The sequence below is a fragment of the Stegastes partitus genome, unplaced genomic scaffold, assembly GCF_000690725.1.
Source record: "Stegastes partitus isolate 25-593 unplaced genomic scaffold, Stegastes_partitus-1.0.2 Scaffold673, whole genome shotgun sequence".
In the NCBI taxonomy this organism is placed as follows: domain Eukaryota; kingdom Metazoa; phylum Chordata; class Actinopteri; family Pomacentridae; genus Stegastes; species Stegastes partitus.
In genome coordinates this window covers 186,502-202,596 of record NW_007578404.1, presented here as the reverse complement: position 1 = coordinate 202,596, position 16,095 = coordinate 186,502, and the positions used below count along the sequence as shown (strand labels likewise).

The 16,095-nt window shown below is 43.9% G+C and overlaps 1 protein-coding gene across 1 annotated transcript in view; it reads left to right on the top strand.

Annotated features, from left to right (window-relative positions):
• Nucleotides 1–16,095, top strand: part of chst15 (carbohydrate sulfotransferase 15) — a 38,393-nt gene that overhangs the window by 14,249 nt on the left and 8,049 nt on the right. The window contains exons 2-4 of the mRNA XM_008290441.1: nucleotides 8,027–8,621; nucleotides 10,705–11,044; nucleotides 14,822–14,965. Coding sequence (XP_008288663.1) covers nucleotides 8,181–8,621; nucleotides 10,705–11,044; nucleotides 14,822–14,965 — 925 coding nt within the window. The 5' untranslated portion in view covers nucleotides 8,027–8,180. The remainder of the gene's footprint in view (nucleotides 1–8,026; nucleotides 8,622–10,704; nucleotides 11,045–14,821; nucleotides 14,966–16,095) is intronic.

Here is a 16,095-nt window from a genome sequence, read left to right as displayed (position 1 = left end):
TCCAGATGTTTCCCCTTGTAACTCCCGAGCTATTGTAAGGATTAATTTCATGCTCCAGTAGCTCGCTTTGCTTCTCGCTTCATTTACACTCACCAATGATGCCTTTTCCAATTGATTTCATTTATTCAAATAAGTAGTCCAAAGTTAAAGCTCATAATTTTCATTTTTATCATGAGTGTTTATTTGAGTGATTAAAAAAAGGTTTTTTTGGGGGGGGGAGAAAGTCAATAATACAAAAACATGGTTGAAAATCCAGGTATAAAAGCAACATTTGCAGACAGCAGAGTTTAACCATTTCTTGCGTGTTCATGGGGATTTGTCGCTGCTGCTGCTGCTTCACACAGAAAAGCTTTTATAGTGAAACACTGAGTGGCTTTTACGGTGAACCAGACAGAATTACCTGTCAGAACAGGTGGAGCTTATTCTGTGATCGTTCGACAAAAATACATCTTTATCAAAATATATCTATTATTGTTCCTTTTTGGCTCATGAGCGGATCATTTCCACTTTTTGCAAGGTAGCAAAAGGTAAAAGATGAAGCGTTGCAGGTAGAACGAACACCTCGAATACTCAGTAAAGGAATCTACTTTATTCTGTCCTTCAATGGAAACTACTCTTGTCATGTGCGGCATTAAATTAGATTGCACTTGCAATTGGGGATGAACAATTATCGATTTCATACCGTTGCTGTTCACCTGGACCGGTAACCAGTCTATCACAGGGCTACACTTAGAGACAGACAACCAAGCACACTCACATTCACACCTACGGACAATTTACAATCACCAATTAACCTCAACATGTTTCCGGACTGTGGGAGGAAGCCGGAGAACCCGGAGAGAAACAAGTACAACATCTCATCTCCTGTGAGAAGATTCAAAGCCAAAAAGAATCCCTCTCCTGAATAAACTCCTGACTTATATCAGGGTGTTTCACGTTAAGCTAAGACAGAACATACGGTTCATAAAAGGAGATACGTCTCTATTCAGAGAAGCACAGTTCATGTCACACATATGACTCAGAACAGCAGACGCCACATCCTGAAAGCAGCAAAATCGCAACGTCTGCAATTTAGGATGTTATTCAGCAAGTCTGACCCAGAGTTCGAACTGTGGTGTCAGTGGTTTTTACAAATCAGCACTTCCTCCCTGTGTGACAGTTTCACTTCTGGTTGTATCCGGTGTTGCTCTGCTTCACATGTTGTTAAATCATTACTCAGTGAGCTTTGAACTGAAGCTCATCTTTACAAAATAATGTTGCCGATGAAATCGCAGTATCTGTTAAGAAAAACTGCAATTTTCCCCAAATCTGAGTTGAAGTTATGTTGGACTGGTAGCAATGTGAGCTTATTTAGTGGCACTGTAAGACAATACAGTCCCCTGTTGTATGTTGGATAAAGTAGCTGCTCAGGTTTGCTGACCGTTCTCTAGTACTGATATAGCACCATGTAGAATGGTCTGACTGACTTCTGATGGGAGGGGGAAAAGTTCTGACTTGTTTGTGTTTTTTTAAAATCACAATCATCTTGGGAAGGCCAAAGAGCAAACTCAAAATAACGACGGGGGATTTGTGTTGGTGGAACATTCAAACACAGGGTAGCAGGTCATTTAAATGAATAATCCACTGAAAAACACTAGCAGGGTTTCTGCTTAACGGCACCATCCAGACCTTGGTAAAACTTGGAATTTTCATTGTGGTAGGTTGGAGGGTTGTCCTCTAATCACAAGGTCGGAGGTTCGGACCCCGGCCCCTCCACAGTCGAAGCGTCCTTGGGCAAGAACCCGAAGTCGCTCCCAATGGCAGGCAGCACCTTGCATGGCAGCTCTGTCGCCGTTGGTGTATGAATGGGATCTACTCTCAGATGTACGTCGCTTTGGATAAATGTGATTGTAATTGGTTGGAGGCTGTTGTTGTCTCTTTGTGGAAGGGACCGTTAAACTGCACTTGCTGTTACCGTGGTGGAACTATCAGCTCTAACAAAGCAGATGCATAATTACGACATTGTTTCACTGAAAATATGTAAATATAAATAGCATTATATAAATATGGAACAAGCTAACTCAAAGAGCTCTTGCCCATTTAAGATCTGAACGGCAAAAAGAAATAAAAAGCTTATAACAAACCATCGTCTAGTTCTGACAAAGTGCTGTAGAATGGTCCGACTCATTGTTCTGCTATGAGGAGGAAAAAAGTCTGACTAGTTTATTTTTAAACAAATCACAACCTTCTTTATATATATCGGAGGAAGTGGTGTCATCAGTAGCTATTTATCACCAGTCCTCATCAACCAATCAGAAGGCTGTGTGAGTGTCACATGTCAGGCTGAGGTTCACAGCTGTACCATCCTTCCAGTGGCCTCATGCTGAACTTTAATTATTGTGAGTGGACTGGTTGGTGGAAAAACTAGTTGTTTTTTTTTCAGCTGACACAGCAAGCAGGACGCCCACTTTGTTCTTCCCTCTGACTGCTTCTGTCACATTCTTGTCCCGACAGTATTTCCTGTGTTTTTTGTGGACTTCAACCAAAATCCACTTCCTCTTTCTTGATGCTGTTGAGAGGTCGCGGTTGTGGAGGATGACCAGATGGTTTCTCAGACGGGAACATAAAGTGAATGCGTCTCTTCGGCTAGCGTTGGCATTTACAGTCAGCTCATCAGCTTTTTTTTTTTTTTTTTTTCTGTAGAAGAAGCCATAATGCTAAACGGCCTGAGTGTGCAATAGAAATTCTGCTTAGTCTGAGTCATTAGCTGTCTGTTCTATTTTTTATTTTTTTCCCCCTCTCTCTTATTTGCTTTGGAAGGTCAGTAAGTGGTCCTAAAGGGGAATTGGCTTCATAATGGCCAGTAGACGGGATTGTCCCCCCGAATGACAAACTGTTTCTTCACCATGACAGTGGATGGTTTGAAATCAGTCTGTGAGAGTAGGTCGAGAGTCCTCCTGGGAAGCTGCCTACAAGGTCTCTGTGGACAGAATGTGCTGTTCTATTCTCAAGGTCTCCCAAGTCTCCTTATTGCAGAGCTTTCAGTCCACTTCGTCATGTCTTTCTCATGTTTTATATTCCTCTGCACCTTGAACCAAGCTGAAGCACTGAGCCTTCTGAAAGCTGCGGTTGTTGAAACTCACTGTGCATGTATCACCTCAGATGTATGCACAATGAGGTAGGAATGATAAGTTTTTAACGGCGGTGCTGCCTTGTTTTCCAGTCAGTCTTAGAAGACCTACTGTGTTCCTCACGCAGCCTGTATTGATTTTAATGCATCGCTGTGCATCCAGAGAGTATGTTTGCTCTCTGGGTTCCTCCTTTATCATCCGCATCTCTGATTTACGATTATAAATTGGGTATCCAGTGATTAATTCATCTCTGTGGAGTTACCAATTTTTCTCCTTGTGGAAATATGCATCAGGCTCGCTCTTGCTTATCAACTCGCTCTGTGTGAAAAAAAAACACCTCATATAGCATTCCTCTGCATCCCGGTCTCCAGCGCGAGCTCTAATCTGCCTGTTGCTCCTGCAGATAAGTGAAGTTTAAGCTGTCATGCAATGTAAACAGCACCGAATAATAAAAGATAGCCTGACATTTAAGGAAGACCTCCCTCTTTTTTAGGCTCTCCGAGGACAGACGCGTACGCTCGGGCGAATTGTCTTGCAGAGCGTCTTCAAGAGTTTCCTGCTCCATTTCTCAAAGAGAAAACAAGCAGGAAACTTTTGACTTCCTCTGTAAATGGGTTAGCGTTGTGCCCGATTGAAAAGCCCCTTTAATCTTCCCCAGCAGTCAAAGATGAAGACAATAACACGGGGTGGTCTGCGAGGATAACTAAGATATTTTAGCGGTTCTCTGTGATCGGGAGCAGCGAGTTCTCTGTAGCCTCAGAGAGAGCCAGTACTTTTGCTTTGAATCAAAACAAAAAGGGCATTTCAGGGGCCCATCAGCGGGCTATGCAATTAATTTTCTCCATTTGAAATACCAGAGAGCTGAGGAAGTAGGACAGTGTGCTCTCCGCTGCAGAGACTGCTTCTCTCCAGCCAGGTATAATGATAATCCACTGCTGTGATTTAAAGACAATTAGAGGCTTGTGCAGCGTTCTTTGTCGTTCCTATTGTCTGACTACGTTTACGCTGGATATGACCACAACTTATGTACAATATAGAAACACGGTCATATTTACACACTGACAGTGAAAGCTTCTGTTATTTTTGTGTCACGGCTCGGCCGCTTTTATCTGCGAAATCGATGCCAAAGAAAGCAAATTTTCATCTCCGCGGCGAGCTTTAATATAACCAGTTTGAAAAGTGATTTTCCACAGCTGATGGCTTAATGGCGGTTAACAACAATAGACCTAGATTGATGCTTTTATAAAAATACGACAACAATAATCTGTCCGTCTATCAGCGCGGCCGCTTTTCGCGCAAACAAACATCTTGCACGGACGGCAATAAACCCAAAGAAAAGCCAAAAAAAAAAAGGTACAAAAGAGAGCGGCAATTAACTGCCAGTGCCCGAGATTGGTCGGCGTTTCCAGAGCGGAGATGGGCAGCTTTGGAGCAGAGTAGACGGCCGACTTTAAACAAATCTGCCTGATTGCCTGTTTCACTGATCTGTCCCTGAATGACAGGGTAGACAGTACAGAGAGGTCTCCCTCTGATGAGTTATTAAGGCCGTGGCCAATTCCATTTGCGCCACACAGGGAGGGAGCCATCAGCACAGCATGCAGGCCATTACCACTGATGCCTGTGCATTTGAAGTTAATTACAATCATTATGAATTTGAGTTATCTGTGTGGTTAATGTGTTTGATCTCTCCGGTCAGATGACATGTTTTTGACTTGCAGACTCCCTAAACGAATGATATTTCCCTTCATTAACACCAGAGCGTAAATTACACCCAGGTTATAATTTGCAGCTAATGATGTTATTAGCTGGTTATAAAGCTTTATTCAAGGCTTTATCAATCGGTAATGAGTCAATAAAAAGAACAGGTTGCTATGTTGTAAAAAGAAAAAATATGTCCTTGTCTGTTGTGCATCCTCTTACGTAGGTAGTTTAACTTGCTTGTCTTCTAGTTAAATAATCTTCAAGGCTAATTAGAAAGCAAGAAACTCATGACCCTCAGATCGATAGAGGCAGACCAGTAAATTATCCGGGCTGACTGCTGGCCGGGGTCAGCTCATTGCAGACGTTTTGTTATCTGTGTACGCGTCAACCTAATGGTGTCTCTGTTACGGAGTTTGTCCACCAGTAAGCACTGACAAATTGATTATAGCACTATTAAATGAGCCAATAAGTGTACATCATGGCCACAAAAACAAAAAAAACAGTCAGTTTTATAATGCATTTGCTGTAATCTTAAGAAAAAACTCCCATCATGAGTCAATATTTTGATCCTCTTCATTGTTGATATTGTGAAAAATGTCAGTGCCAATCGAGCTGTTATTGTTAATTAAGTGCTTCCACAACAACAATCCACCAAAACTGCTGGTTGATAATTAAAAGAATTGCTTAAATAGTCCAAAATAACAATATTAAACCCAATGTGAGGAGTCCAAAAACAAGCAGATATTAATCAGTTTTGCAGATGTTGGTCAGACTCAAGCACGAATATTTTAGGTACAAAGTCAAAGCACATTATTCTACCAACCAACCTGGCAACCCTAATGTTTCCCCTTTTCATGCAGATCTATAAAGCATTAACAAATGATTTGTGACTAATCAATAAAGCTATAATTTACTGTATGGTTAAATTGTGGAAATAGTCAAACGCGGTGCAGATAAGACACTAAAGCATGCATTAGGTGCAGGAAAAAAAGCAGCTGTAGTAAGCTTTTTTTTCAGTTCAAATCCACACTTCCACTTCTTGGATCTGAAGGTTTGTCAGCTGGAAAAGGTGCATGATGCAACCTTGTATCCTCTTTGTCCGCTGCCCTCTAGACATATTTCTGTCGGAGTTAAGCTATTTCATCATGTTTGATGGACAGGAGCAACGTATTTGCTTTATGAATAGAGCAGATCTGTCAAGCTGCCAGTCGCCCACTGCTACAGTTAGCCGACTGATTGATTTAGATGCGGCTTCCCTTGAGAGTGACATTCTGTCGTCAATGACACAGTCACTTTTCCCCCCTTCCTTCCTTCCTTCCTTCTTTCTTTTTCTCTCTCTCTTTCTTTCTCTCTCTCCATGTTTAACCCCCGTGGCCCCTTCTTCTATCCCTCTATCCTAAATAGCCTGAAGCACGAGCACCCCATTGACTTCAGTCCTGATGAAGGACAGTCAATAAGTGCTGAAGGCATGGCGATTAAAGATGCGCGCGTGTGCTCATCAATAGCAAAGAGTGGGCTCGCTAAGTAAAATCCGGCAAATGTCATCCTGCCTTTGATTACAGTGTAGTGTCCGTCTCTGCGACAGAGAATCCGACCTGCGGTAATTACGTTTTCCGTTAAAAGCAGACCTTTTTGATGCTTTCATTACTTTGGAGATTATTTGAATAGCAGCAAGTACATGCTTGTTCCGGTGAACTTTAATGCGAGACGGGCTCTGATACGGCATCTGTGATGTGTGGGTAAACTTTAATTGAAGTAGCTATCATCATTTAAAATCCATTACCCTCAATCATTTTTTAAAATTGATAATAAGCCTGCTCCCAAAAAAGCTTCATTATCTTCCTGAAAGAAAAAAAAATTAAAATCTGACTGTGGCTTCAGCTTCTTGCAGTGAACCCTTCTCTTTTTTGTGCTTACTTTCTTTTCCACCAGCTGAACCTGCTGTCAGACGAACTTCTTGAAAGCTGGAAATCAGTCTTTTTCAGAGCGGAGCTTGTTATTTCTACACCTTTCCCCCTAGAAAGACTGTTGCTGTGGGGTTGAAGCTGATGTCCCAGCTGGGGGTAAATGACATTGCTTGAGCAGGGGAGGCAGGCACTCTCCAGCCGCCTTCTTATCAGCTCTGCCGCAAGCTCCACAAATACAGAGTTGGGCGAAAGGTGTGGGCGAGGAGGGCGGCGGTGGGGGGAGGCAGACAATATCAGCAGCTGTGAGGAGGAGCGATGACTCACTTCCATAGTGCCCTTATCTTATGATGTATGCAAGCCGGAGCAGGTTGCAGGTATATCATATGTCATCCTCATCGCCGTATCCGAGCAGTTTCGAGTGTTGAAGGTGTGAAACATTACCGGAGACTTCAGCCATATTCCCCCAACATCCCGCTCATCCTTTTGAGAAGTGTCGGCTCTGTTGGCTTTTTGTCACGGCGCTGTATTATATTCACATCCAATCATGTTGGCTCAGCTTCAGACACAAAGGAAGCCTCAAGGATAAAACCACACGTTGTTCCTGCAGGAGCATTATCATTAAAGATCCCCCAATTCTTTCAGCCTTTAGACATTGGCCCTGCTTTTTATCTGTGGCTGACTGCTGATCCATGTGACTTCACAGTGAGGAATACTATTTTCTGATAATATAATCCCTCCTCCGGCCCGGCCCGGGTATCTCTTATATTCGCGTCCCTCCCCAGGAGAGTCTGACACGCAGCCTCGTAGTTTCCAGGCTGAATGCATCCCTCGTCCTTATCGCTGCCTCCATATTGTGACTCTGATGCATGGAGAGGATCGACTGGGAGGTTGGGGAGGGTGTTGCTGTGCTGTCTGATTAAAACATGAAGAGCAAGAGGAAGTCAGTCAAATTAGTTTAACCCTGCGTGACACGATATTTGCTCAGTTATTTGTCACAATCAGAATTATGCCAGATTGATGTGACACGTTGAGAGCTGTCATTTACCGGATGACTGGCTGCAGTTCATCCAAAATCTCAATATTCAGAGCTTTCCTCCGTCAGCTTATTTTTTTTCCTTTGCACAGCTTTAAGTAATATTTATTAAGTTGCCATATTGCTACATGGAAACAAAGAGGTTTGAGTGGACGGTGTAGGTGGTACCACAGAGTTATTTCAAATATTTGTGAGAATGATTCTTGTTGCAGCATTTCAGCAGTGAGTCAGTGTTGATAGCTGCTCATAACTCCTTCCTCTGTTTTCTCTTCCAGTAGGCAGGTGTCAGTGGATGAGGTGGGCTGCTCTCCACAACCCATCATGGACATCGACTACTGGCCGTGCCCCCGTCCCGAATCGCCCCGTCTGAATGGCTCCTGCTCCATAACACCTCCCTGTGTCTGAGCTGTGTCACAGGCTGTGGACACCATGACGCAGATGGACTACAAGTACAGCCTGCTGGGCTCCGCTGTGGACGACTACCGCAAGAGGCCGCTGCTGCTGCAGGTGGACGACACGCCCATGAACCTGTTCGCGGTCCTGGAGGTGAAGCGGGAGCTGCCGAGGCGCTGGAGCACGCTGGGCTTCTTCCGCAAGATCCGTCTGTACAGCTTCCTGTTCGGCCTGGCGGTCATGTTCCTCATCATGGCCTCCTACATTTTGACAGGCGACAAGAAGGGCCTCCTCCTCACCCCGTCCCCCTACCACTTCGGCAGCCTGGTCAGCCCGGGACCTTTCGCCTTCAACCTCTCCTCAGTCAAGGACTACGCACATATCAAACTGGTGGTCAAGTCCATCACATCCAAGGTGGAGTTTCGCAGCAGTCGGCAGCTTCCAGAGCTGAAGTCGCTGGTAAAGAGCGAGCCACATGTGAGTAGCCGAGCCGAGGATGCAAATTTGATCAGAAATGCGATTTCTGTTATCAGATCAGTGTCTAATTAATACCTCACTGTTATGTTATCTCTTTTTTAAACATAACAAATGTGGCTCAGCACGATATCGATCTCTCTCTTAATTGACAATCACAGATGTGTCGCGAAGCATAATTAAATGCTCAGTGAAAAGGTGATTCAAATCAGTATTCGCTCCTACATGCCGTCTACGCACGGTTCAATACAGCGACACCGGTGCAATTCCCCACTGGTTGCACAGTCTAATTTAATTTATAAAGAGATAAAAACCTGCTCCGAAAACCTTGTTATAACACTTCATGTCACACCAGATAATTGCATAGGTCCTTACCTTATTTTTTCCCCACAAAGGATTTATAACTCAAAGTCACACCGCCGTCTTCCAGCACGTCGGCCCTGCGGCTCTCTCGGTGTCCGCCTCACCTCGACGCCCGGTTCAAGTAATTGTTAATCCTAATGATAATGGCTTGTGCCGGGGCTATTTGCAACATAACTAATTTCTTATTGAACAAGCTAATGAATAGGAGAGTGCGGCTGCGGGACAATCGATATCGCATCTGTGGATGGATCCGGCGTTAATTGTCCTTAAAGCAGACGCGTCTCGCAGGTAGTGAGAGAGTCGTAATCACAAGGTCCTCGGTCGTGTTGGACAAAGAAAAAGAAAAAAGAAAAGAAACTGCTGAAAATGTGTCACCTCACTTCTACGCCTGAGGATGTATCGGCTTCACTCCACTGCATCGTACTGCATGTATGTTCAAAAACTAAATGCTAAACCACATTTTTTCCCTTTTTTTAAATCACATATTTAGAGTTTATTTTCATGAAAATCCTTTCCTACCTTAAAATAGCTTAGACACACCTGTAGACCGTTGCCTCCTTTAGGATATGCAAACCTCCACTCACACATCCCTACTTGTGAAAGCTCGAGCACACCAGCTCACTTACGACTCACTTCAAAGCTGCTCTGTGCTCCACAGGTTGTAATTTTAGACTAATTCAGCCGTACATGTTTACATAACCGATGCACAAACTGATTCTGAAGGAGAATAATGATGCAGAAAGTCCTAACCTGCAAACTGACTGGATTGGTTCTTTAGTTTTGGTCCATTTAAAACCTTAAAAGTCAGAATCTGTGTTTCTGAGACTGTCATCAGTTCAATGTGTCGTCAAAGTGGAAATGCTTAGTCATGAAGCTGACGACTTATTTCGCTTATGAAATGTCTTCCAGCTTTTATATATATAGAGATAGATTTTTTTTTTCTTTTAAACTGCATATGGACATATTACCAAGGTAAAAAAGAAACCTTGATTTTCATCAAAGAGGGTCTTTGTACATCAGTACTGGCTGAACCCCAGCGGACCTGTAGTCCTATTTAGGGAACTTCGAACAACGATCCAAGTTTGCGATTTTTATGGCCACAAATTGGAATGTTCTAGACTGGCCAAGTCAGTCCCTTGACCTCAATTTAACTGATTGCAAAAGCCTCCCAAAACAAGAATAAAGTAAAGATGGCTGCAGTACGGACCTGGCAGAGCCACGGCAGTAAAGAAACCAGGTGTCTGCTGATGTTTGTTGGAATGCAGCCTTCAGACAGTCACTGAATACAAAGCATTTGATACCGAATAATAAAACAGATATTAAGTTAGGTGCGTATAAGAACTAAAGTTACAAATCCTACACTGTTCATCTCATGTGGACGTCAACACTCTTAAGTTTTAACACATGTAGGTGCCCTCACTTGTGTCACAGCCTCTCTAAAGCCAATTTGCTGCAATCCTTCCCCTCTACAGGCTGTATTCTCCTGCTCGAACTCGTCAAACTGTTTGTGTACTCCTGCCAAAACAGCGGTCCAGACACCAAAAAGTCTGAGTTGTTTTGACAAAACCTCTTCGGTTAGTGTCTGTGGGAAATGACTGGAATGTATTTATCTTCCATCGTGCTGCAAAGATAATCTTGAGTTTTCACAAGGCTTTGTCTGAAATGTTTTCGGGAATAAGGTGATTAAGCTGCTTGAAGCAACTTGCTTTCTTTGCCTTTACAGATGTTCTCTGTCATCCCTCGCAAATTCCTGCCTGGTGTCAAGAACCCCTGCTGGTATGAAGAATACACTGGGAATATCACGTCAGACCCATACAAGACGAACTTGTACGGACGCTATTCGCGGCGCTTCCGGACGGTTTTTCAGCACTTGAGAAACACTTTCCAAGAACACTTGTTTCACCGCAACAGGAGACTGTACCGCATGCGGTGCCTTCCTTATTTCTACATCATCGGCCAACCAAAGTGTGGCACAACAGACCTGTATGACAGACTGAGGCTGCACCCGGGCGTCAAGTTCACCACTTTCAAAGAGCCACACTGGTGGACCCGCAAGAGGTTTGGTAAGTTCAGAATGCTGTAATTTCCTGTGGCAGAGGCCTCCAGACTGGTACACAATAATGAGAGCCTGAGAACATTACAAGTGTTAAATGTGACTCCCTACAGTATATCATTTTGGCAGAGCCGCACCTCAGGGGGGCCTCAGAGAAGCAGTCAGTGACAGAAGTTTGAAGAGGCCTCAAAGGCAGGACTGTCTGTTCCATGTGCATAATTAAATATATCCCCTATAGTGTCCACATATTGTCAAAATGTGTGGATTGTGGTAATTAAATTGCATCATTTCTGCACATTCCAGTAGCTAATTGGGGAGAAAGTCCTTCGGGAACTGACTGACAACTCCATGCTGTGTCAAACTGAGATTTTTTCTACATCAAATATACCAAAAACTGTAATTGTTTTTTTTTTTCTTATATAAAACTGAGCTGGTCGTGAGCCCTGAGTGTGACGTTTAGCGAGTGTGTCTGATGCAGGCAGTTCAATCTCCCAGTGCAGTTCCTACGCAATTAACGGAGAAATGAATATGCAAGACCCAACTTGTGCCGTGCATGAGAATAAAATGAAACTGTTTATTTTCTACCTGAGAGTTGTTAGCCCTAAATTTACAGCTCTAATGGTGTATTTACAATCTTTATTGCCTCCTTCATTCAGCATTCTGAATGCTAATCGTTTTTTCTCTTCCCCCCTTTACACCATCATTAGCCTCGTTCCTCCGCAACTTCCCCATCCGAGGACACGCAGTAGATGCTATAACGACGCTCATTACCGGCTCAACTACACGCACAAGAATCTAGACCAACTTTGCCTCGCCGTCATCTGTGACATAGATTCCCCTCTGTGGTAGAAACCACTTGAAAAGAACACGTGAAAGCTGGCGTTTGAAGCCTTCCTCACACACTTTGAGCCCACATGTGTGGGTGCACCGTTCCTTGCGTTTGCTTAACAAACCTTAATGTTGCACACACTTCTTGCGACACCTCTCCGCCGTGAACTTTACTTCCAGTGGCTGCTTTATTTCACAGCTTTCTCGCCGTCCCCTCCCCCCTTCTGGATTTTATCCTCTCGTTTAAAAGCGAAACAGAGCCATCATGCATTTATTCAATTACACAGCAAATCATTTCACTTCATGATGGAGCCGTTGCATATTTTACTAATTCTTCGGGGCATATTTCATATTCATATTTACGTTGCCTCCTGGTAATATTTGCCAATTTAGCTGGTGGAGATTTTAACACTGTTAATCACTGGCTTGTTTAAGTTCAGATTTCTTAGACACACACACAACCTACTGCCACAGTTCTGTTGGCGTTCAAGGAGTTTGAACAGGTGGTAACTCAAACAAGCCATTTACTCAAACAAAGAGACAAACCCTGAGCGTCGGGAAGGAAGGGCCGCCTCACAGCAGACATCTGGTCATATGGCGGTTCTGTCATCTCAAAGTGTGGTTGCCGTGGTAGGTTTTCTTTCTCCGTGAGCATCTGTGATGTTAAAAGAACCACCACACCATCACAGATGGGTTTAAAAGCCATGTGAGATCTGGTAGCGAGAATCTGTTCGCCAAGAATGAACTGAAAATCCTCTGCATGAAACAAACCCAACGCCTTCTTAACTCGCAGGTGTAATGTTGTAATGCTGCTTTGATACCCCAAAAAGCTCCGTTGGCCCCTTTTTCATTCAAATGTAGAGTTTTTTTTTCAAAGCAAACTGATAATAATGCGAGCAGTAACAGTTTGAAGTAGATTCTAATTCCGTCTTGTGTTTTTGTCCCCCCAAAAAAAGGCAAATCACCATCCCCACAATACCTATGTGTGTTTTGTTTCCCTTTATAACCGAAACAGTCATTAAGACTCATGAATAATGGAGACTCCTGTGTAGCTCAAGAGGCAGACGTCCGTAGTGTGTGTGTGTGTGTGTGTGTGTGTGTGTGTTTATGTCACAAGTGCGTGTCTGCATTTCTGAAGTTCAGCAGTTGAACCGTGGGCCAGTGATCTGCCTCTCAGCTGATAAAGTCAGCTCTGATTACAGAATCAAAGGCAGATTAGATAATGGCTTTTTTTCTTCTTCTTCTTCTTCTTTTTAACCGAGTTGCACACATACAGCATGCAGCTAATCTCATAATTCTCCTTTAAGAACAGCAGCAGCACTATCACATCAGCGCAGTACGAGAACTCAATTTTCATGCCGATTTCTCGCCGTGGATGCGAGCTATTCTTCTGCCCGGCGATGACTGATGCGTATGTTTTGTTATGCCGTGAACCGCCTGGCTAAATTTTACTAAATGATTTTTAATATTTTCACTCAGGGTTTTGGTTCGCGCTGAGGATACCACGTACAGTATCGGCCACATGTTTCTGAAAAATTCATCCAAATTCTCGCCACAGATATCAAAAGAGGCTTAACTGTCACAGCCAAAGAAATCCCTTTGAAGTTCATCCAGTTGCTAACTATGCCCCTAATCCCTCCGAGACTCACAAAACCTAATTGGTGGATTGATCAGTCTGCGTGCAATACTTATTTTTATGTGTTGTGTTTAGTTTGACTTGATAATTATTTGAACCTCATAAAGCTGTGGGATATGGTTGAGCTGTTTGGCTTAATTCGACTGCCTCATGCGCGTGTTTTCCGCAGCCTCTGATGTTGCGCAGCAGTAAATGCGACTGTGTCCCAAGGACATAGGTCCCTCGCAGTTATTGTCCTCCCCCCATGCTTTCATCTTTGCTGTCACTTTCTTTCTCTCTTTCCCTTCTAGCCCTGTACTTCGGGCTATGTGCTGGTAATCAGCACTTTTCTCTTAAGACATCCTTTGAGAACACTCTGAATTCAAATGGTCTTGTTTTGTATTTATTTATTTCATTCCCCCTTGAGGCTCCGCTCAGCCGATGCTGTGAAAAGGTGATTTGATGCGATCCGCGCCACATAACTTTCTTAGAGGAGCAGTTTGAATCTTAAGCAGATGTGTCTGCCGTGTACAGTTCTCATCAAGAAACACAGCTTATTTCGAAATTGCCTGACGCTTCATTCATATCAAAAAGCAAAGGGATGGGAAAGAAGAAAAAAAAAAGGAAAGAAAAGAGAAAAAAAAAGCCCTGAAGCGAGACACACCAGAGCCATCACACCTCATACAAGTCTGACCATTCTGGATGAATAATGATGCTCGCTGGGTGTTTGGAGACTTTACTAGAATTTTCTAATCATGTTTTCCTGCTAACTAGAGAAAGGTGTTTTACTGGTGCACCATCAAAGCATCAGTGAACGTAGCAGACGTCTGAGTTACCTCATTATCCTTATGCTGCAAGGATACTCCTCAGTCCTACACCGCATCTCCACAATTTCCTAGTAAATTATAATTATACTGTGCACCACAGCAGCTCAGATGGAAAACACATTTGCTAGTCCTGCATTTAAGGCATTAACTTGACATTGGCCCTTAATTGGAAACACTAAAAACTGAGCGGGGACAGTATTCCCCGCTGAATTTGGATTGGGCTTGAACTCGGGGTTTAATTAGGTCACCCTGCAGTTAGGACAACAACGAAGCTCTAATAACCTCCTTTAGTGTGATCACAGAAACACATGGAGAGGAAAGGGCAGGAATCAAAACATGCTTGATGAGTACACGCCCATCTCTGGCTGTAGATTCCCACCCAAAGCCACATCAGCTCCAGCAGTTTCTTTTTAAGCCTCCCGGAGATGTGATAACTTGCCAACGTAAACATACCCAAAGATGTGAGTGTACACTATGAAGGGCATCCACCTTAGCTGTCTGTTTTTTCCTCTGCCAGGCATCATTCGCCTCAGCGAGGGCTTCCATGATCGATACCCAGTGGAAGACTACCTGGACTTGTTTGATCAGGCTGCTTACCAAATTCAGGGCAACCTTACAGCAAATGCCAGCGGATCCCCCAGCCACCCCAACATCATCATAGGTGAGTCAAATGACAGCCAGTTCGTGTTTGTGGTAAACACTCAGTGTAGATTCTAATCTTATATTTGTTGAAAGGATTAATGTGAGGGGGACGGGAGGGGCCGACGCAAAATCCCCACAAAAGTCTGTCGGTTTAGTTACATCAGTTATATTATAACTGTGGTTGCAGCAGACAGACCGGCTTCAGGAGCTGCTAGAATGTGATGTCTTTTCCTGGATAGTTAATGACACTGCTCCTCATCACATTTATGCAGCTTTGGCTGCTCAACAAGAATTTATTATAATGTACTCCACTTCTCACACCGCCGCTACAATGGAACATGTTTTACAACTTCAATTATCAGGATATCACACTGCTCAGCTTCCCAGGAAAGTTTATTCCAGGGTGCTGGAAGGATTCAGGAGGAGTTATTCGGATTCCACCCTGGCTGAGGACAGTGGATCAGCAGAGGGAGTCATAGGAGTTTGATCATCCTGTCCACATGTGTTTTTGGAGAAGGCCTATGACCGCAGAACCCTGTGGGGGGCTATGCGATGGTATAGCACACTGGGACTGTTGCTACCAGCCATCCGGTCCTGATGAGAGCTGTGTTCGTATCCTCACCACAAAGTCAAACCCATTTCTGTTGGGTAATGAACCGCCAAGGTCACCTGATGTATCTGATCCTGTTTGTGATGTTCATGGACAGGATCTTAAGACTCAGTCAGGGTGGAGGAGGGTGTCTGAGTCACGTCCCTGCTTTTTTGCAGATGATGTGGTTTTTGTTGGCTTCGTCAGGCCGTGACCTTTAGCCTGCAGTGGGTTGGCTTGCAGCCGAGTGCAAAACAGGGTGGAAAGAGAGTCAGCACCTCCAAGTCTAAGGCCATGGGTCTCTGCCAGAAACCGGTGCATTGCTCCCTCTCAATTGGGGGCGAGTTACTTTGGATCTTGTTCATGAGTGGCAGTAAAATAGAGTGCGAGATGAACAGTGACAGCAGTAATGCGGTCCTTGTACTGGATTGCTGTGTTTGAGCATAGTGCCTTGGAGATACTGTAGGAGCTAGGAGTGGAGTCACAGCTACTTTGCGTTGAAAGGAGCCCGTCGAGGTTGTTCAGGCATCTGATTAAGATGCCTTCCGTCAGGAGGAGAC